At 45.5% G+C, this 22,863-nt stretch overlaps 1 protein-coding gene across 2 annotated transcripts in view; it reads left to right on the top strand.

Moving 5' to 3' along the window:
• Positions 1 to 22,863, top strand: part of ERP44 (endoplasmic reticulum protein 44) — a 1,253,443-nt gene that overhangs the window by 184,168 nt on the left and 1,046,412 nt on the right. For both annotated transcript variants that reach the window (XM_069219628.1, XM_069219627.1), the window contains exons 2-3: positions 12,903 to 12,975; positions 15,828 to 15,867. In XM_069219628.1, the coding sequence (XP_069075729.1) occupies positions 12,903 to 12,975; positions 15,828 to 15,867 (113 nt within the window). The remainder of the gene's footprint in view (positions 1 to 12,902; positions 12,976 to 15,827; positions 15,868 to 22,863) is intronic.

Below are 22,863 nucleotides of genomic sequence, written 5' to 3'. Positions count from 1 at the left end.
TGCATATACTTCTTTGTGTCTCCTCTCATTCACTGTCCTCAGCATTTTATTTTACTACAGCACTGCAAGTTTTTCACAGTTGTGTAGACCTCCTTCCCACACCTTCACATAGAAAGATAGTTACAATTGACACATGTGGCGATCGCTCTTTGCACTCTGCAGAGAGAGGCCAAGGATTGCATGGCTACAAAATCTGAATAATGTGAGAGACCTGCAATGCCTTCAGCCTTAATTCCACAGCTCTCAATTGTGCTGTGTGATAAGCACTCATCCACACGTTGTGAGAAGGTAGCCTCTTTCTAGCCTTGTTACCCCCACTTTTGGCCTGTTTGTGAGTGTATGTCAGGGTGTTTGTCACTGTTTTCACTGTCTCACTGGGATCCTGATAGCCAGGCCTCAGTGCTCATAGTGAAAACACTATGTTTTCAGTATGTTTGTTATGTGTCACTGGGATCCTGCTGGTCAGGACCCCAGTGCTCATAGGTTTGTGGCCTATATGTATGTGTCACTGGGACCCTGTCACACAGGGCCCCAGTGCTCATAGGTGTGCATGTATATGTTCCCTGTGTGGTGCCTAACTGTCTCACTGAGGCTCTGCTAACCAGAACCTCAGTGGTTATGCTCTCTCATTACTTTCAAATTGTCACTAACAGGCTAGTGACCATTTTTACCAATTTACATTGGCTTACTGGAACACCCCTATAATTCCCTAGTATATGGTACTGAGGTACCCAGGGTATTGGGGTTCCAGGAGATCCCTATGGGCTGCAGCATTTCTTTTGCCACCCATAGGGAGCTCTGACAATTCTTACACAGGCCTGCCACTGCAGCCTGAGTGAAATAACGTCCACGTTATTTCACAGCCATTTTACACTGCACTTAAGTAACTTATAAGTCACCTATATGTCTAACCTTTACCTGGTAAAGGTTAGGTGCAAAGTTACTTAGTGTGAGGGCACCCTGGCACTAGCCAAGGTGCCCCCACATTGTTCAGAGCCAATTCCCTGAACTTTGTGTGTGCGGGGACACCATTACACGCGTGCACTACATATAGGTCACTACCTATATGTAGCTTCACCATGGTAACTCCGAATATGGCCATGTAACATGTCTATGATCATGGAATTGCCCCCTCTATGCCATCCTGGCATAGTTGGCACAATCCCATGATCCCAGTGGTCTGTAGCACAGACCCTGGTACTGCCAACCTGCCCTTCCTGGGGTTTCACTGCAGCTGCTGCTGCTGCCAACCCCTCAGACAGGCAGCTGCCCTCCTGGGGTCCAGCCAGGCCTGGCCCAGGATGGCAGAACAAAGAACTTCCTCTGAGAGAGGGTGTGACACCCTCTCCCTTTGGAAAATGGTGTGAAGGCAGGGGAGGAGTAGCCTCCCCCAGCCTCTGGAAATGCTTTCTTGGGCACAGATGTGCCCAATTCTGCATAAGCCAGTCTACACCGGTTCAGGGACCCCTTAGCCCCTGCTCTGGCGCGAAACTGGACAAAGGAAAGGGGAGTGACCACTCCCCTGACCTGCACCTCCCCTGGGAGGTGTCCAGAGCTCCTCCAGTGTGCTCCAGACCTCTGCCATCTTGGAAACAGAGGTGCTGCTGGCACACTGGACTGCTCTGAGTGGCCAGTGCCACCAGGTGACGTCAGAGACTCCTGCTGATAGGCTCCTTCAGGTGTTAGTAGCCTATCCTCTCTCCTAGGTAGCCAAACCCTCTTTTCTGGCTATTTAGGGTCTCTGTCTCTGGGGAAACTTTAGATAACGAATGCATGAGCTCAGCCGAGTTCCTCTGCATCTCTCTCTTCACCTTCTGATAAGGAAACGACCGCTGACCGCGCTGGAAGCCTGCAAACCTGCAACATAGTAGCAAAGACGACTACTGCAACTCTGTAACGCTGATCCTGCCGCCTTCTCGACTGTTTTCCTGCTTGTGCATGCTGTGGGGGTAGCCTGCCTCCTCTCTGCACCAGAAGCTCCGAAGAAATCTCCCGTGGGTCGACAGAATCTTCCCCCTGCAACCGCAGGCACCAAAAAGCTGCATTACCGGTCCCTTGGGTCTCCTCTCAGCACGACGTGCGAGGTCCCTCGAATCCAGCGACTCTGTCCAAGTGACCCCCACAGTCCAGTGACTCTTCCGCCCAAGTTTGGTGGAGGTAAGTCCTTGCCTTACCTCGCTGGGCTGCATTGCTGGGAACCGCGACTTTGCAGCTACTCCGGCCCCTGTGCACTTCCGGGGGAAATCCTTTGTGCACAGCCAAGCCCGGGTCCACGGCACTCTAACCTGCATTGCACGACTTTCTAAGTTAGTCTCCGGCGACGTGGGACTCCTTTGTGCAACTTCGGCGAGCACCGTTTCACGCATCCTCGTAGTGCCTGTTTCTGGCACTTCTCCGGGTGCTACCTGCTTCAGGGAGGGCTCTTTGTCTTGCTCGACGTCCCCTCTCTCTTCAGGTCCAATTTGCGACCTCCTGGTCCCTCCTGGGCCCCAGCAGCGTCCAAAAACGCCAAACGCACGATTTGCAGCTAGCAAGGCTTGTTGGCGTTCTTTCAGCGGGAAAACACTTCTGCACGACTCTCCACGGCGAGAGGGATCCGTCCACCAAAGGGGAAGTCTCTAGCCCTTTTCGTTCCTGCAGAAACCTCAGCTTCTTCTGTCCAGTCGAAGCTTCTTTGCACCCGCAGCTGGCATTTCCTGGGCATCTGCCCATCTCCGACTTGCTTGTGACTTTTGGACTTGGTCCCCTTGTTCCACAGGTACCCTAGATTGGAAATCCACAGTTGTTGCATTGCTGGTTTGTGTCTTTCCTGCATTATTCCTCTAACACGACTTCTTTGTCCTTAGGGGAACTTTAGTGCACTTTGCACTCACTTTTCAGGGTCTTGGGGAGGGTTATTTTTCTAACTCTCACTATTTTCTAATAGTCCCAGCGACCCTCTACAAGGTCACATAGGTTTGGGGTCCATTCGTGGTTCGCATTCCACTTTTGGAGTATATGGTTTGTGTTGCCCCTATCCCTATGTTTCCCCATTGCATCCTATTGTAACTATACATTGTTTGCACTGTTTTCTAAGACTATACTGCATATTTTTGCTATTGTGTATATATATCTTGTGTATATTTCCTATCCTCTCACTGAGGGTACACTCTAAGATACTTTGGCATATTGTCATAAAAATAAAGTACCTTTATTTTTAGTATAACTGTGTATTGTGTTTTCTTATGATATTGTGCATATGACACTAAGTGGTACTGTAGTAGCTTCACACGTCTCCTAGTTCAGCCTAAGCTGCTCTGCTAAGCTACCATTATCTATCAGCCTAAGCTGCTAGACACCCTATACACTAATAAGGGATAACTGGGCCTGGTGCAAGGTGCAAGTACCCCTTGGTACTCACTACAAGCCAGTCCAGCCTCCTACACACATAGAAATGGAATGACTTACTTTTCAGTATGTGCTATACAAGACTCAAATGTTACATGAAAAACAGTAGAAGCGGTACATTTTTTATTACTGCTGGGTTCTGAGCACTGACAGGATTGGCCCTTTTTTTTCTTTCTCTGTGGTACATATTAGTTCATATTTGTATTACTTAAAGTGCATGCTTTTAAAAACTATTATTTCTTGATTAAGCTTGAAGCAATGAAGGGAACTAAACAGTAAACCAAAAAAGCGCAATAGCAGGAAACTTATGCACAGATATTCGAGCTGGACGTGGTACAGAGGCAGCAGACAGAGGAAGGAGGTCCCGATTTAAGAAGAGGAAACCACCAAGTAATCATTGAATTCAGTGTGTACGTCCTAGTTTTATGGAGGCAAATGGGTTTTTGGCTTGCATTTCTCCAGGATTAGATCCCAGTCTGACATGTTTATCAACGTTCTAGCTCTCTATCTTATGTTCCTTCACATTATCGTTGGTTACGGCCCACTTGTATATCTCAAGCTGCCATTTGTTAATGTTGTGGGATTGAGCAGATTTCCATACTGTTGCAATGAATGTGTGTCACAATTATAGCTAAATCAATGAACTTGCTTGTCATTTTATCTAGTGTGGGTCTTTATGTTAAGCCTAGGAGGCACGTTTTAGAGGCAAGAAGATGATACCGACTAGTAAGCTCCGCAGTGTGGTCTGTTGCCTGTCCCCCCCCCCCCCCCCCCCCAGAACTCATTTATGATTAGGCAAGACCAATCCATGTGGTAAAAGAGATCTGAGTTTTTGCATCTATGGCATTTGTCTGGAATGCGCAATGTATGTGATTAAGTTGGATGAGTACAAAACATGTGTTTCTAAAACTCTGACCCAGTTTCTTACATATCTTCACTTAAGTATAGCTTCCACTTAGCCTTTAACACACCTAGATCATGGTGTAGCTTTTATTTATGTGCCTCATATAGATGGGTTATCATCCAGCTACTCTGCAACCATGTCAGTAGAATTTGCAGGATCCTTTCCTTTTCTCTTTCAGCTTGGCCATGCCTTCATGTTGACGTGGTTGATTTGTGTAAAGCAACGTGTGTTATAAATTGGTCAGGAGGCATTTTATATTCAACTCTATCAAAGGCCAGAAGAGTCGCTGATTTGTGAAGGCGACTCACCCTATGTTACCGCATACCGAGTCCATGGCATACATCCTGGGTACTTGTTTAATAATGTTGAATTTAGACATTAAGTAATAGGGATCTCGGGTGTATACCACACCCTAATTAGTTTTGACTGGGTGTCTGTCAAAAATATTTAGCAGGCTTTAGTAATACCCGAACCACCTCAACAACATACTTTGCAGCTGTTAACATGTTTAGTGCCGCTTTTATCTGCATATCACCATGTTTCTCTGTCGTTCAACCAGGCTAAATCACATTGCATCTGTGCTGCGGTTAACTGAAATCCGGGGGCGGCCAGACCTCCCTTCTCCAATGGGGAATATATCTTGGTTAGAGCTACTATCCCTTCCAGTCTCATATATCAATTCTGTTAATATTATGTTTAGGTCTTTGAAGAATCTCATTATGAGAGTAAGCGGTATAGTCTCAAGGAAGTAAGTCACACAAGTGGGAAGTTCACTTATGCTCCATAGTTGAGAGCTTATGACTGATTACTTCCTAATATGCATGTAGAGTATCTATACGTGTGCATACCTAAGTAATTAAAAGTGTGAGGTTCAGCTGACAAATGGCATGTAATTTCTGGGAGTATGCTAAGAAAGGCAATGTAAGTGGGAAAACACAGGATTTAATGATGAGTTTAAGCCCTGAAACCACTCTATAGTTTTTAAGTTTACTCAATATCTGTGGAAGACCGGCCTGAATGTTAGAGATATAGATATATATCTCAATACATCATCTCTGTATTATATGTGTGGCCTAGCTCCTACTCAGCACCTGGATACTTTCATGGGTAACAAGTTCGGCGATCTGCAAATCCATGTTGCATTACAATGATTGCAATCTGCTCTTTCACAAGGAGCATACTGGCACACAAAGTAGTTTTGTTCAGTGCCAGGAACTACTGTGGCAATGTGTGCTTTTTGCGACCAAAAAATATTTTTACTTTTTGCTAATGTTTGTACAATAGTGAGGAGCCAGAAGTTCCCACAACAATAGAGTTTTACAAAAGCCATGACAAAACAAGACACGCACTGACAAAAACAAAAAGATTGCCCAATGATGTAGGATGTATTTATTTTTTATTTTTATTATAACACAAGGAGAGTGCATCGGGAGTGATCTAACCCCACACTAACTCCTGTTTAAGCTAGAGACTGTAAACACACAAAGTGTGTGGGGTGTTATGAGAGAGAACAGGTCTCTTAAAACCTGTTCAGAAAGCGCTGGTTGAGCGTGTTATCAAAAAGAGAGATGTATGGGTGTGATGGGTGGCTGAACCTTTGAGGGAGTTTCCTTTATGGACCAGGTGGTCTCTCACACATTATAGTGTCATGCTTCTTCATGTGACCACCTAGCCCCACCCAGGTAAGGCAGAAGATATAGCTTACGATGAGGAGGAGGTCCTGGTCATTCTCTCAGCACCTTCCTTGTTAGGAGACTCCACATTAACAAAAATAATAGCCCCATGGTGCTATCCTGACGGAATATTTGCAAAACAATGCAGCACCAAATAGGCTTATCGTGACTGCTGAGCCGCGTATCTTCTTAGAAGACTGGAAGTTCAGAAAAGTTTGGTCTGTTAGCCTGGAAGTGTACACAAGACTGACTAATTTTGACTATCAAAACAACAACCAGACTATCTGAAGCCCTAGTAATACAGATAAAGACAGCCGAAAACAACCTAAAAACAGGACTGACAACAGCATCTTTCAAACAAAGTTAGAAGAAGCAAATAAGACTGTTAACGAATTCAAAGATTATCTGACTCAACGCAAAATTTCAAAAAGATTTGCAAAAATTCTCACTCGAAAGAATATATCCATACACCAAGGAAGATTATGTTCCTAAATCTTCCATGCCCTCCGATACATCCTCAGGAGGGTAAACGAGCTCTGATTCAGACACAGACCCCGCACAAACATCACACCCCAGACGCGGACAGATGGAACCACCCACACATGGTCTCCTAGTTTCCCCCAATGAATACTCCACCATGGGGATGAACTCCCCACTATGGGCCTCCTACCCACTTCCAACCCCCAATGTACCCTCACCCACCCGCACCTTGGGCCTACCTTATTGCTCCTTTTTTAGAAAGAGGCCACGTAAGAGGGAGAGGGAAGAAGAAGGGAGTAAGCTGGAAACCAAGGGAGGAACAAGCGGAAAGCGAAACTCCCAGCACAAGCAAGATTTGACAATAAAATCAGCCACAGTAATCAAGAGGCCAATGAACTAAAAGCCCTGGAGAAGGGCCTTGGTTTTGTCCCCACACCAAAACTAGACATCTTTAAACTTAGAATTGAAGTAGCTGAATTATTTTGTAAAATCAGACTTAAGACCTTCTTCTCAGAACACCCTGTTGCTAACACAGGACAAGACCAGAATACTGAGTTACGATTCAAATCAAAATTTACCCCTCCCAGTAACCAAATGCCACCGGAGGTGCTTGCCTTTGAGAAATCAGTAAGTCGGAAAATTGACAACTTACGACAGAATCCTACAGATGTATTCCAGAATATAAGCACCCAGGAATTAATAGCTCTATGGGAACTCACTGCTGACACGTCTAACAGTTAAGCCAGCAGACTAAGGAGGGGCCACGGTGATAATGCTGACCGTTATGTATAATGATGAGTGCCTACTTCTATTAGAGAACACTCCGCATTATAAAAAAAAAAAAAACTCTCCAGAGACCCCACACATGAGATCAAAGAAGAAATAGCCTGCTTAATATCGAAAGGCCTAGATAATGGATGGCTCATTAAACACGAGGCAGCTTTCCTCAACCAAGAGAACCCCAAAATACCATACTTCTACATATTACCGAAAATACATAAAAACAAACACCCTCCTCCAGGGAGGCCAATAGTATCCGGGATCTGATCCACTCTAGAGCCCCTCTCGCAATTCTGCGACTGGTTCCTACAACCATATATGAAACAAATACCAACATATCTAAAGGATACCAAAGATGTACGCGCCGGATATGACATTGAGGGTTGTCTATAGGCACTGACGCGGTTCGATGACGTCAGTTCTTTTCATGCCGGCCAGAGCAGATCCAAAGAAAAAGCTACCCCTCAGACATTTTTTAACTGGTCTTTTTCTACTTTTTGTCGAAGATTTTGTACATTTTTAACTCCTGGTGTGTCAAGGAAGGGCATTGAAGGAGATCGGATTCAATCCTTGTCATCGGGCAGTGTCTGTGACGAATCCGCACCTCGTGTGCCTTTGATGTCTGGAGCACGACCAGGACCCTAAGTTGTGCTCCGAGTGTCTAAGCCATGCATCCGAAGACTTTGAAGGAGCGGTCTCTAAAGCTGGTGCAGCCCGACACGTGACTCCTGCTGTCAGTCGAGAGGAAGATCTTGGAATTGGTTGCAGAGGCTGCATCTGGGCTGTACACTGGTGGATTTTGCAGATAGTTCGAGGAGGCTACTCCCTCCCCTTCAAAACTACCCCTCCCTCCATGCCACCATTCTATGATCGGATAACAGAGGATCACTTGGCACTTCTCTGAGAGTAAGTTTCGGCTTTCTTGGCCAAGGGAACCATAGAGAGGATTCCTGTGCCAGAAGTAGGTTATGATTGCTATTCCACTACTTTCTGGAACCCAAAAAGGATAAGGGCCTCCACCCTATGTAGACCTTTGATCCCTTAATCTCTTCCTCAAGGAGTAGTTCAAAATGTTCACTCTGGCTCAGGTTCTTTGTGCCCTGGACCCAGGAGACCGAAAGGTAGCATTGCACTTGCAGGACGCTTACTTCCAAATTCCCGTCCTGCCTGCCAACAGACGTTACTTGTGATTCACCATTGGCCACGAGCACTTGGAGTTCACTGTTCTCCCTTTTGGCCTTTCCAGTGCCCCTCGGGTATTAACTAAGGTGATGCCAGAGATCGGAGCTCATTTGCAGAGATCTGGGATTTCAGTCTTCCCCTATTTTGACGACTGGCTGTTGAAGGCAGACTTGCCCCAGGCTGTTGTCTCCCACTTCCAGACTACGGCGAACCTCCTGCGTTTGCTGAGGTTCACTATAAACGTGCTGAAGCCACACCTGACTCTCTCTGACGCTCCCTTTCATCGAAGCTGTTCTGGACACAGTGCAGTTTCAGGCTTTTCCTCCTGAGCAGCGAGTCAGAATATTCAGGCTATGCTACCGATATTTCAGCCTTCAACAAGGATTTCGGTGAGAAAGACTCTTAGGCACCTGGGCCTCATGGCCTCCTGCATCCTGCTGGTGACACATGCCAGATGGCATATGCGGGCTCTGCATTGGGACTTGAAGTTCCAGTGGGCACATAATCTGGGGAGTCTCTCTGACCTGGTCCAGATCTCAGAGGGAACTGCACAAGATCTGCAGTGGTAGTGAACGAACCACGATTGAGTCAGAGGCAGGTCTATCTCCCTTCCTGAACCAAATCTGACAATAGTGACAGATGTCTCACTTCTGGGATGGGACGGCCATCTGGGAGAGGCGGAGATCAGGGGCATCTGGTCCCCAGTGGAGTCCGGACTCCACATCAACCTGTTGAAGCTGCGTGCAATCAGACTAGCATTCAAAGCATTTTTTCCCCCTCTCAGGGAAAAGTCTGTGCAGGTGTTCACAGACAACCCCACCGCCATGTGGTACTGCAACAAGCAGGGCAGAGTGGGGTCGTGGACCCTTTGTCATTTGGCTCTGTGCCTCTGGATGTGGCTGGAACAACAGGGCATTTTCCTGGTGGTTCAACATCTGGTGGGCTCTTTGAACGCCAGAGCAGACAAACTCATCCGACAATGTTTAGTTGATCACAAATGTCATCTCCATTCGGAGGTGGTGCACGATCTCTTTGAACAGTGGGGAGCGCCTTGGTTAGATCTGTACTCCTCCGCAGAGAAGCTCAATGTTTGCGGTATTGTGCGTTTGAGTTTCCAAGATGGTAATTGCTCGGACATGCTTTTCGTCTCGAGTGGAACTCAGGCCTCCAGTACACCTTTATGCCCATTCCACCTCTGCCCAGAGTACTTCTCAAGAAGATCAAGGACGACTGAGCCCAAGTACTCCTTGTGGCTCTGGACTGGGCACAAAGAGTCTGGTATCCCGAGCTATTCAGCATGGCCATTGGTCCTCCGATCAGTCTGTCCCTTTAGGAGGATCTTCTGTTGCAGCAGCAGGGGAAGGTTTTCCATATGAACCTGTCCAGTCTCTGCCTCACAAATTGGTGGATTCAAGCTGGATTTAATCGTCCTTGGCAAGAGCTCCCAGTTAAGGAGCTGCCTTCTTTCCGCACATTGTACTGTATAGATAATGCGCTATACAATGCCCTATTTAGGGACACTGTTGAGATTGCCTCCTTTGTTATCTGGAAGTTTCCTGGAGTTCCAGCTAGCACCATCTTTGGGTTTGAAAGTTTTATTAAATTCCAAGGCACGACCCTCACTGCCGGGAGTCTTCCTGGTAGATGGTTTATTGCTACATTAATTTAATCAAGGGAAATTGGTGCATTCATCTAAGATGCCTGTTCCCCGGGCAGTGATTGTAGTCCCCCTGTATGTATACATATCTCCTGATATCATGTCAGTGTTTTCTGGTTACATATATAATTTCTGCTAGTAAAGAGAAATACTTGTTAATCTCTGTTTGAATGTGAAGGAAGTGAACCTCAGAATTGTAGTCCTTGTAACTTTGACGGTGGCAAACATTTTTTTATAGTCGTTTACTCACAAGATACCGATTCATTGTCAGAGTCAGTGCTTCATTTGAGCCTGCGGTTGACAGAGGGGACCACAAGCACTTATTTTTGGAACCAGCGCTTATTTTTCGTTCAAGTATCAAGTAATTCATGAGAGCAAGAGACAAAAACACACAGAAGAAACCAGGAAGGAAAAATAGAAAAAATATCACCAAAGGAGAAAGCGGGGACCTAAAAGAGTCATATGAAGAGGCAGGGAGTATCTGGCAGTGGATTAAAGAAGCTGGAGGTGGATTCAGGTCTATGCAGTCTTGGTGTTTGGTATCTGGACATTTGATATCGCCAGCTGCGGCTTCTGAGCAGCACTTTGGACACAGGCACTCCTTATGTTACAAAATAAACACTGGTTGGAGAGTACATTTATCTTCTAATTCTTGTAGATCTGTTGCTAATGCATCTAATTGGGAATTGTTTGATTAATACCTCCCGTGTGTAAATCGTAAAGGCTTCCTATTCCATACCAATGTCAGTTGTTGACATTTCCTTGATGTCAATTTCTTATGTTAATGTGTTCTGATAAACTACATTTTTTAGGGCTATGGTTTGCAGGTGTGGTGGGTAGGACTTGCTTACTTAAAGCTTTGAATGCACCCAACACCTTATTATGTATTTTCAAGTCAGCAGGTACCACTTGCCAATATTGGTACCAAACGGCTTGGAAACGTGTTGTTGCATTAATATAACCATACACTTCATTTTAGCAGGGGAGCAAGCAAACTTGGAAGCAGATGTCTTCTCTCAGTCACACCCTCAGGTGGTCCCCTATCAGAGCTGTTGTGGCGCAGGGGTACTGCTCCCATACCAGCAAGATCCTTTGTCACTGTATTCCCTTCTCTTGCTCCACCTGATGCATCAAGAGAGAGCTTACTTTTGCACTACTGCTTTAACAAAAAAACTGGGGAATTTGTGTCCTGCCGAGGCCCTGGGCACCCTATAGGGAACATTGGTGTTACGATGAAGCTAACAAGCATTGGAAAAGCCTACAGGCTTCCCTTACGCAAGAGCTATTGACTTTCCAGATGTCTTATAGCCATGTTGCACAGCACAGTGGACTGGAGTGACTTGGAGTAGAGTGTTATACAGTGGTGTGGTGCAGAGTACAGTGGTATATAGTGAAGTGGCGTAGAGTAGTGGACTGGCGTAGAGTGTAATGGCATAGACTAGATTGGCATAGAGTAGGGTGGCCTCGAGTGGATTAGACTAGAGTGGTGTGGAGTGGTGTCCAGTGGGGTAGTCGCATTGTGTGGGGTGGGGTGGGGTAAAGTGGCAGTGTGAGGAGTAGCATGCAGTACAGGAATGGTGTAGAGGTAGAATGGACTGGCATAGAGTGCAGTGGTGTAGAGTGGTGAGTGTACAGTGGTGTATAGAGCACTGGGGTAGATTTGAGTAGATTGGTGTAGAGTGGAGTGCGTTGTCGTGGAGTGCAGTGCCGTAAAGCCTAGTGGTGTAGAGTGGTGCTGAGTGCCGTGATTTAGTGTGCAGGGGCACAGAATACAGGGTGAGGTGGTAGGGAAAAGAAGCAACAAGGAAGGGGGGGCACGGGAGGGAATTGATGCTACATTGACGGGGATATGGGAGACTGAAGGAAAACACAAACACTCATATGGAGTGCTTGAACACAAAGAGAAAAGTAGCTCCTAAAACGGGAGCAGTGGATGGACACAGGTCCATGCTCCAGGGGAGGGCCAGGCACAGCAAGAGGACATGACACCCAAATGCCGTGACAAACAGCAATAAAGGAAATGAGAGCGACCCTTAGGCTAACAAATGGTAAGCTTTGGATGGGCTATAAGCCCACTTTATGTAAATAAAGTGTCTTCCAGGGACCGTGCATGTGCTGTCTAGGTGAAACCTAAAAAGGACCCCTCTCTGGGGGTAGTGGGGGTGGGTGCTCAGCACTTATGGGATTTAATTCCAGACAGATACTGTCAAGAGAATGTAACTTTATGGTACGTGTGTTTTGATGTGCGGTAAGCCAGTTACTACTTCACTCTTTTCCACTCAAGTATATACCATGGTCTGGGAGGAATAAGCTTTGTTAACCCTTTTCCCAAGGCTTCTTTATTTTCTCACGTTTCCTATACTGTCTTCTTGGGAGCTCATGGACCCATCCATTTACCAGCTGCAGGTGGAGGCAATAATGCTTAAAATGCCCTACTGAAATACTCTCCCATGCACTTATGGTCATGAGCCGCAGGTGATGGCCCAACATGAGGGGAGCACAATTGTCCCGTATTACCATTTCTCTGAAAACCCAAGTGCTCTGTCCTTAAAGATTTGAATGCTAAGCTTTTGAAGCAGATTCAGGTCTTGCAATTTGTAGAGTTTATATGTGTATGGTGAAAAACTGAGTGGGCCTAGGTTATAGGAATAATTGGGAATCTGAAGGAGGCTTATACGATTTGAAAATAGTTGTTGACCACGTTTTTTTTTAAATGTATGCTCAGTGCTGTTTACTAATTGAATAGGTTTAACCTGTTATTGTATCAGAGTTTTGCTTCTTAGTCTTCTTTTTCTGCTTGCATTTGAAAATATACATTTTGTACTATTTATTTTTACAGGCAACTTTGGATTTCACAGCTACAAGAAGTGAAATAGTAAACCTTGAGAGTGGAAACATAGATGAAATTTTAAGTAAGTAACTTTATCAAGATCGTTAGTTGGGAAGGGTGTTTCACACATCAAAATTGTGAAGGGTGCTTTAGATCTCCCTTACAAATGTTTGTAAATTAGTGTGCTATATTTCATTAGGTGGCTCCAATACTAAGCACTTTCAGTACATGCTAAAGGAAGCTACTGTCAAGCAGGAGCGAGAGCTCTGTTTTGGATATATATATATTGGCAGAAGATGAACAATGACAAGTTCATTTAGTGTGCTCTTTTCCTTGCCCTTTGCAGCAGTGAAATATGAGAGCCAGATACATTTGAGAGCCAGATAAATTTCGCGACGCAACCTAGACGAAGGATACTTATTCTACACCAATTTATTTTTAATGAGATGAGCAGTTTTATTTTTAATTCGACCCAGTAAAAAGCACAACCAATGGACAGAGCCAGCATGAAAATATGTTTGTCTCTGATAGTATCTGGGGCATGGATCTCTGGTTCTGAGCCAGTTTACACTCTCCCATTAACCCCTTAAGTGCGGTGGACATTAACTCTTTGTCCACCAGCATGGAGTCGAAAACCCTCTTGGAGCTTGCAGAAAGACTTTCTCTTTATAAAGGAAAATGAGAAGGCTTCTGAAAAGCAGAACAGTCTTTCTGCCCTCTCCTTCCCTCGAGAAGGAGGGGGGGCACCTACATTTTGCCTTCATTGCTAGGGATGTGATTTTTTTAGTTTTTTTCCCCAAAAGCTGTTGGGGTATTCGCCAAAGCATTGGCCCAGGCCTCCACCCCATAACGGCCCCCGTAGTCTCTTTTTTGGGGGTGGGAGGGCAGTAAGCCCACTAGACATCAGGGAAAAACATATTTACAAAAATGGTGTTGGGGCAGACACCCCTCTCCATAAACAGCCCTCAGTTGTTCGCCAGAATGCCCACAAACCTCATACTTGACTAAAATCACACATTTTCCTCATGTTTCTATAGGGTAATGTTTTACTGGGAGATGTTTGGGAATATCAAAGTTATTTTCAATGTAATTTCTAATTTGTTGGTCTCTGAATGTAAGCCAGTGTGCAAGAAAACACAGTTTGCAAAAGGCATTTTGAATCATGAGATAGTGTGGCTAATTCTAAATCGAGAGTTATACAAATAACCACTATTCCCTAAGTCAGAATCTTGGGCATATCTAAAAAGTGCATAGATTTCCTTCATACCCATGTTTTTCCTCCATTATTTTGTTTCTATATGAATTAATGCATAGTTTGTACAAAATGAAATATTCAAAGCTGCAGCTCAGTTTTTGGCTCTGGGTCTCACATGGTTTTGGACAACCAACAAACATGATATCTACCTGCAATGAGAAGGTGTTGATGGACCTAATGATATGTTACTTTAGTAAATCGGCCATCGGGCAAAAATATTACAGATGAAAAAGTTGTCACTTAGCTAAAAAAAAATCTAGTTTTTTACATCATTTTTTATTTAAACAATTAGTTACTTTGGGGAAAACCGTGAATGATCTACACAACGGACACCTTGCTGGAATCCAAATTTTGTCTACACTTCAGAAATGTATAGCTTTCAGAGTTCCTCCATGGTTATCACACCTATTTCTACCACAAACTGCAAGTAGATAGGAACCACAAAAAGATTACCACTTTAAAAAATGAAAACACTGGTAAAACGTGTTTTGTGTATGTGTTTTGTGTTTGTGTTTTGTATTTGTGTGTTTTGGGAAGATGTTGATTTCATTCCAGCAAACCATTTGTTTGTGCCATTTTTAGAAAAAAACAAAAAACAAAATTCTTGCATGATACTTTTTCCAGTTTTGCAAAAAAAAACAAGGTTTTGCTATAGTGTGGATATTTTCTTGATTCCCTGAAGGGGAATCCACAAACTAAGAATACCCTTAGGATCCACGACATATGGTTAAAAAAAGACATAAGTTTGAACTTGGATATTTTTGTGAGAAAAAAAAGTAATAAAGGCTTAAGCTCTAAGTTCCCCAGGCATAAAAAAGGGCTAAGCAGTGGGGATGGAAAAACCTCAGCAACTAAGGTTTATAAGAAGTTTGAAGAATCCTTTCTTCACAAATTTGTCAATTATCAGGCTGTCATTCCACTTGTAACGTCTGCCCTTTATAAGTATGGATATTAAGGCACACTTTCAGTTTTACCAAGTAATACCTTTATGAAATGCTTCCCCCCGTCTTTCACCAAATTGGCCTAGAAAATGAATTTCCATCACTGTATTATTAATGTTGAAGTAATATTTGTCGTTTGTAGCTCTGAAAGGATACAAATATGAATTATAGATGGTTTATTAGAGAGTTGTGTGTATTTGACACTCAGATTCACATGATTTTGGAGAATTCAGAGGACCTAACTAATTATATGTCGAACACTCATCCCGCAGGTGTTTGGTCCTAGTTGTTTTTTTTATTTTGTCTCAACTGTCCACCTTTGTCTAGTATCTGATAACCACATTTGTATTATGACATCTAAAATCCTATCAACTTCCTTCTTTTCGCATGAGGATGAAGCTGCTTGCGTGTTGCCGGCCACGTCAACTCACTCCTTTGAAAAATAAATGCTCAGAATTTACCATGCAGTACAGTCTTAAACAAAATGTTTGTTCGTTTTTAGTTCGATTTATTTCGTTTATGCCCATTCATTTGGTGGTGTGCTCTTTGGTAAGGGAAAGAGGAAAGGGAACTTCAGTCTGCTTTGTCTAAACAATCGTCTCAAGGAACCACTTTTGATTATTTATTATTAATATTTTTTGTACACATCACCGTCTGGCCTACTGTGTCTTTTAATAAAATAAACAAACTGGGTTCTTCATAATGTGTGATTTTTTTTTTCTTTTTTGTTATTTACAGGCCATGCAGATATTGCTTTAGTAAATTTTTATGCAGACTGGTAAGTATGTTTAGCTTCTGTTATGGAAGTTACATACCCGTATTGAGGATATATTATGTTATTGTAATCCTGGTGGAGGTGTGGTATTTAGTTTTCTTAGATTTTCTATTCGCGCGCCTTACAGTTCTTGATGCCTCGGTAAATAAGCAGCATCCACTTTTATAGTAGACCGGCAAATGCTTTCTCGTAGCAATAGAACATTTGTTAAAATCCTGTTTCAGGGTGTCACGAGTTTTAATGTGAACTTTCATTGTGAGAGGAGCAGGAACAGATCTGTAACTTTTATTGGTCGTTTACTCACTGGTCACCTTCCTGTGCAGTACACCTTGGTATTAACAATGCACTGGTCGAAATTTTAATTACCCTGGAGTAATTGGCATAATTTTAGTCATGTCTTGTAACAAAGGTTAGTTGGAATTACCAAGAGCATGCTACATTGCATAACTTAGGGCAGAAATCTGAACACAAGAAGTACCATTTGGATAAGTTTTGAGCGTGAAACTGCAAATCTGAATGAGCAGCAGCAGTGCTGTAGAAGCAAATGGCAGTTTTTTTGACATGGGTAGTCAACAAAATATAGGGTAGTTTTTTTTTTTTTTAACCGAAGCGAACAGTTCGGGTATTTTGAGTGCAAAATAACAAGTCTGAAAGCGAGCGGCAGTGTTTTGAACATAAGCAACTGGACATTAACATGAAATTGCATTTTCAAGTTGAATTTTTACCTGAATGAACTCTTTGGGTAATTTTCTGAGGGTGGTATGCATTTCACTTAATTATGCATAATTTAGTGGTACTTGTGCATGATTACGCTACAGTTGTGTTTCCCAGACTTTTTGGAAGCAGAGCCCACTTTTTAGCATGCCAAACGTTCGTGAACCGTCCGACTTTAATGGACACGAGGCAGGTGTTTTCTTTTAATGTACCTCAAGCATTGTCTTGTAGCTCACTGTCATTTACTCATATATATATATACAACTATATTGCACACAAATTATGTGTGGAAATCGGGTTTCAGTAAATATTAATCATTTGTGCACCTCTAAGAAAGTGTCTTGATTTGTTTTGATGAGATTAAAATAATTTTCATACCATTTATTAGTATCACTGTTAATGTGAACAATTACTTATACGAGGGCCTCATCCATTATCCCCAAAGGTTTTTAAACATGCTAATATTCACTGCAATTACTTCACAGAAGTGAGAACAAAGTTTCTTTCCAACTCTGTGATTTAATATTGCTCAACCACAAGCCTGCCTCGTCACTCTTTATTTGTTGTGATGCACCCTTCATTAAGGAATGTAGGAAAATGGGTTCTGCTCATCTAATCAGCTCAGCTTTTTCACTTTTTGATAAACTGGTTTTAGACCTTTTACTGTGGTGGAGCCCAAAGTAAACTCATGGCAAATTGGCTGTGTGTCTACCAACAGTCTCTGCCTTTTAAGATAAGGCTGCTGTGGCCCAGCAAGGATAGGAGGCACTGGGCCGGTCACACGTGAACTCATGTGAGGGCTGGTTGTAGGAGATTCCTATCATGCACAGCCCAAAAACTGCACACAGGTTGCTTGGCGCAGAAGGGACTCTGCAGGGTTGGGCATTGATCTGGTATAGGACTTATAATGTTGGTGTACACCTGTAGCGAAAGTCTGTGTGATTTGCTGTCTTGTTTGCAGTGACACTATTATACACTTAGGGGGAAGGCTGTCTTAGAGTGCAGTTCCACTTCCCCTTGGTCTACAGACTCCAGAGTCGTACCAATGTACAGTATAGCCAGTGTGAAAAGAACAATTCTGCAAAGTCCAAAGACATATATGTACAGCTTCTGATGGATACAACTACCTGTTGATTCCTCACCTTATGAATTCAATCCTTGCGCCAGCATCCGACGGAAAGTCTTCTTCCTAGCTGTCTACGTCGACAAGGACGTCATAATGGCACGGCTCCGCATGACTCCTTCTGACGTCAGCGTGCCAATAAGAGGTCGGCGTACTAACATCCGTTTTCCTTTTTTCCGTGCATTCGACTTCAACGGTTTTTCTTCCTGGCCCGTTGGTTACTATAGCGATCTCTTGAAGTTACAATGTCGCCTCCGAAGAAGTCCGGGTTTAAGCCGTGTAGGGAATGCGGGGCTCGGATGTCAGTGACCGACCCCCATTCGGATTGTATTTGGTGTTTGAGCTCTGAGCATGATGTGGAAGGCTGTTCTTGATGCCAGAGCATGAATCCGAAAGCTCTGAAGGAACGAGAAGCGAAGCTCTTCTTGACCAAGGCAAAGAAGACGGAACACAAGAAGGTTTCTTCCCATGCTTCTCCCAAAAAACATAAGAAGCGACGTCATCATGACTCTCGGCGCCGTTCGGAGCGGAGCCGATCGAGGAGTCGGTCGAGGTCTCATTCGTCACGGCGCCAGAAGACGTGGGAGATGAGTCCTACGGTCATGCCTCAGCCGGAGAGTCCGAGGTTGTCAGAGGGCGCCTTCAGTCTATGAGATCACTCAAGGTAGTCCTCGTTTCTCACTGGCGCCGAGGGATCCTGATGTTCCCCAGACGTCTACACATCAGTACCCAGCGTTCCCGACTCCAGGGACGGATCCGGCAGCATTTTTGAATGCGATGTATGCTGTGTTTCAAGCCATGGCCCCTGCTGGTGCACCGGCGGGTCCCATGGGGCCATTGGCATTCAATTTGGGCTCGCCGGCGTCGTACAGGGCTGCTCCATTCATGCCCTTCTGCCCTTCAGAGCCTGGTGGTCTGGCGCCGGGGGTTTCCCCTGGCAGGAGTCCTTCGCCTGGGACTGTGGATCCGTCGGCTTCTCGTCCGACTCCTTCTCCGCGCCATCCAGCGTCATTGGTGGCCTCATCCAGACGGGCTCCATCTCCTTCTGCACATTCGGCGTCTAGGAGGTCATCTGCCGACTTCGAGCCGGCTCCGGCGCCGGTTGAATCTGGGAGCCTTCCGGAACCAACTCAAGGTCTGAGATAATCGGCGTCGATGGAGTCCTTGTCGACGCCGGCTCTGGAGACGCATTTAAGATCTCGAAGGAAGGCGTTGAGGCTTCTGGAGGAAGAGGAATACAGAAGGCTTGAGGAAGGTGAGATAGAGCCTTCTGATGATTTCCAAGGACTTGCCACTGCAAGTGGTTTGGATACTTCCCCGGAGTGGGACATTGCTTCTCTGGGGGACTTTACTGAGGAGGCCTCCTCTTTCCATGCTGTGGTGAGGAAGGCGGCTGACTATCTGGATTTGCCTTTGTCCTCGGTAGAAGTCAAGACTAACCTGCTCATAGAGGTTCTTCATCCTTCTTCCTCCAGTGCTGACCCCTTGTTGCCTTTTAATGAGGCGTTGACTGAGCCTATTATGGACCTGTGGAAAAAGCCGGTGACATCTCCTGCGGTGAACAGGGCAGTGGCGAGAAGGCATAGGAGTGCCCCAGGAGATCCATCATTTCTATCTCGTCACCCGACTCCGGAGAGTTTGGTGGTTCAGGCAGCTTTTTCTGCGAAATCTGCCCCCGGTACATTCCCTGGTGTTCCAACAGACAGAGAATCCAAGAGGATGGAGCAATCCTCGAAGAAAATTTTCTCTTCTTGCAGCATGGCCCTGAAAGCTACCAATTCCACTTGTGTGCTAGGCAGATACATTCATGCCCTGATGGACTCTGCGAAGGAGATGGCAAAAGATCTGCCACAGGAAGTGCGAAAATCTTTTGGGGCCCTTTTCTTGGATGCGCAAGCGGCTGCACAGCAGATTATTCAATCTGGCCTGGATACTACGGATTCTATAGCCAGGGCCATGGGAACATCGGTGGCTACGAGAAGGCATGCCTGGCTAAGGTCTTCGGGTTTCTCGTCGGATGTACAATCCACTTTAATGGACCTTCTATTTGATGGGGAAAAGCTGTTTGGGGACAAGGCAGATTCTGCCCTTGAACTGTTTAAGGACTGTTGGGCTACAGCTAAGTCCCTGGGTTTCCAGACCCCTTCTGCTACATTGTACAGGCCTTTTCGTAGGTTTCGAGGGTTTGCTAGAGTTTCTGCCTTTCGTAGGTCTCAATCTTATGCCCAACAACCTGCCAACCCGCCCTATCGTGCCTTCAGAGGGCGAGGTAGGGGCAGGGCTAGAGGTCCAGCCCAGCAGCTCTCTTCTTCTTCATCCTCCTCGGGTGGACAGCAGCAGAAGCAGCCCTAGTTTTCCCCACTTTATCAGTCACACTTCTCCTGTAGGAGGAAGATTGAGTCTTTCTGCAGCAATGGAGGTCAATTACAACAGACTCGTGGGTGCTAGGAATTGTGGAAAAGGGCTATGCTCTCCCCTTTCAGGAGTTTCCTCCTCCCTTCCCTCCCCGTCCCTCCTTTTGTTCAGAAGAACATCTTCTGTTGTTGCAACAGGAGGTTGTAGTCATGTTGGCAAAGGGCGCTATAGAGTTGGTACCGTTGCAGGAAAGGGGTCAGGGGTGTTATTCAAGGTATTTCCTGATTCCCAAAGTGGACGGTCGTCTAAGGCCGATCCTAGACTTGAGGATTTTGAATTTGTTCCTCAAGCAGGAGAAATTCAAAATGCTGACCCTAGCGCAGGTGCTGTTGGCGTCGAACGAAGGAGACTGGATGGTGTCTGTCGACTTGCAGGACGCGTACTTTCATGTTCCCATAGTCAAGTCGCACAGGAAGTATCTCCGTTTTGTGGTCGGATCGCAGCATTACCAGTTTGCGGTCCTCCCGTTTGGTCTTACTTCAGCACCCCGGGTCTTCACAAAGGTGATGGCAGTTGTTGCAGCACATCTCAGAAAGAGGGAGGTAACGGTTTTTCCCTACTTGGACGATTGATTGATCAAAGCCAAGTCTCCAGAGATTGTGTCGTCTCATCTGCGAATGACAACGCAGTTGTTGTTCGATCTGGGTTTTTCAGTGAACGTACCCAAGTCTCACCTAGAGCCCTCTCAACGCCTCCTGTTCATAGGGGCAGTATTGGACACGACAAGGTTTCGGGCCTACCCCCAGCCTCAGCGGGTGCGGGACATTCAGGCACTGATTCCTTTGTTTCAAAGAGGAGCAGTAGTTCCAGTCCTCAAAGTCTTACGCCTGCTAGGTCTGTTTGCTTCTTGCATTCTGTTGGTCACTCATGCTCGCTGGCATATGAGGGCTCTTCAGTGGTGTTGCCGCAGACAGTGGTTCCAGCACAAAGGGGATCTCAGGGATTCAATAAAGATCTCCAGGGATGCTGTAGCGGATCTTCATTGGTGGTCAGTGGACGGCAACATTTCCCAAGGGAAACCGTTTTCACTACCACCTCCGGTGGCCACAGTGATATCGGATGCTTCCACTCTAGTGTGGGGAGCTCATCTGGGGGACCTGGAGATCAAGGGTCGTTGGTCTCCAGTGGAACAGATGTTGCATATCAATCTGTTGGAATTGCGGGCTGTACGTTTGGTGCTCAAGGCCTTCCTCCCTTCCCTTCGCGGACAGTCAGTTCAGATCCTGACAGACAACACTATCGTGATGTGGTATATAAACAAGCAAGGAGGAGTGGGGTCGTATCTTCTTTGCCGAGAAGCCCTACGACTCTGGTCCTGGGCTCAGGACCATCGGATTTGCTTGATGGCAAATCATTTGGCCTGAGTGTTGAATGTACGTGCGGACGTTCTCAGTCGTCACTTCTCATTAGATCACAAGTGGCGTCTCCATCCGGATGTAGTCCTCCACATCTTCGAGATGTGGGGTACTCCTCAGGTGGATTTATTTGCCACTCCGGAGAACGCGCATTGCCCGTTATTCGGCAGCCTCCAGTATCCGATGCAAGGGGCGTTGGGGGATGCGTTTCAGATGTCCTGGAACGGCCAGTTGCTTTACGCGTTTCCCCCCATACCCTTGATTCCTCGGGTTTTGAGGAAGGTTCTTCAAGACCGGGCCCAATTCATATTGGTAGCACCGGACTGGCCGAGAAGGGTATGGTATACAGACCTACTTCAACTCTCTCAGTGCCCTCCGCTCCGTCTCCCGCTCAGGGCAGATCTCCTCTCTCAATCGCAGGGGCAGGTTCTACACCCCCACCTCCAGAGCCTGCTCCTTCATGCCTGGAGATTGAACGGGGCAACCTGAGTTCTTTTTCTCTCCCACCGGATGTAGTGGATGTTATACTATCGTCCAGGCGACACTCCACTAAGTCTATTTATGCCGGAAGGTGGGCAAAATTTGTGTTGTGGTGTGGAGAGAACCAAAAAGATCCTTTAAAGGCCCATCTTTCAGATGTACTTTTGTTTGTTCTCAGTTTTGGCGAAGAAAGGCTGTGCTATAGCTACAGTTAAGGGTTATTTGGCAGCTCTGTCGGCGTTTCTTTGCCTTCCGGCATCTTTATTCAAGTCTCCCATTGTACATAGATTCCTTAAGGGTTTGGTGAATAGGTTTCCTCCTACTCCTTTTCACATGCCTCAGTGGGACTTAAATCTTGTTTTAACATTTTTAATGGGTTCGCCTTTCGAGCCCATGCATTCATGTCCATTGAGATATTTAGCCTTCAAGACTGTTTTCTTGATCACGATTACTTCTGCTAGAAGGATTGGTGAGCTTCAGGCGCTCTCCGTTAAGCCTCCTTTCACTGTGTTTTTCCCTGATAAAGTGGTTCTAAAAACCAGGGCTGCTTTTCTGCCGAAAGTTGTCACCCCTTTTCATTTAGGGCAGAATATCACTCTTCCTGCTTTTTACACTCCACACCAGTCTAAAGAAGAAGAGAGAATCCATAGGTTGGATCCTAGGAGGGCCCTGAGTTTTTATCTCGAAAGAACTAAAGACTTTCGTTTGGATGAGCAACTGTTTGTTGGGTATGCTGGTCAACAAAAAGGCAGAGCTGTACAGAAAAGGACACTCTCCAGGTGGGTCATATTGTGTATAAAGATCTGTTACTCTTTGGCAAAAAAGGTCCCTCCTGAAGGTATCAGGGCCCACTCTACTAGGGCTAAATCCGCATCCTTGGCTTTGGCGAGGGGAGTTCCATTGATAGACATA

Source organism: Pleurodeles waltl, chromosome 2_2 (genome assembly GCF_031143425.1).
Source record: "Pleurodeles waltl isolate 20211129_DDA chromosome 2_2, aPleWal1.hap1.20221129, whole genome shotgun sequence".
NCBI classification, from domain to species: domain Eukaryota; kingdom Metazoa; phylum Chordata; class Amphibia; order Caudata; family Salamandridae; genus Pleurodeles; species Pleurodeles waltl.
The sequence above is the reverse complement of the archived record's forward strand: the minus strand, read 5'-3'. Positions and strand labels throughout refer to the sequence as shown.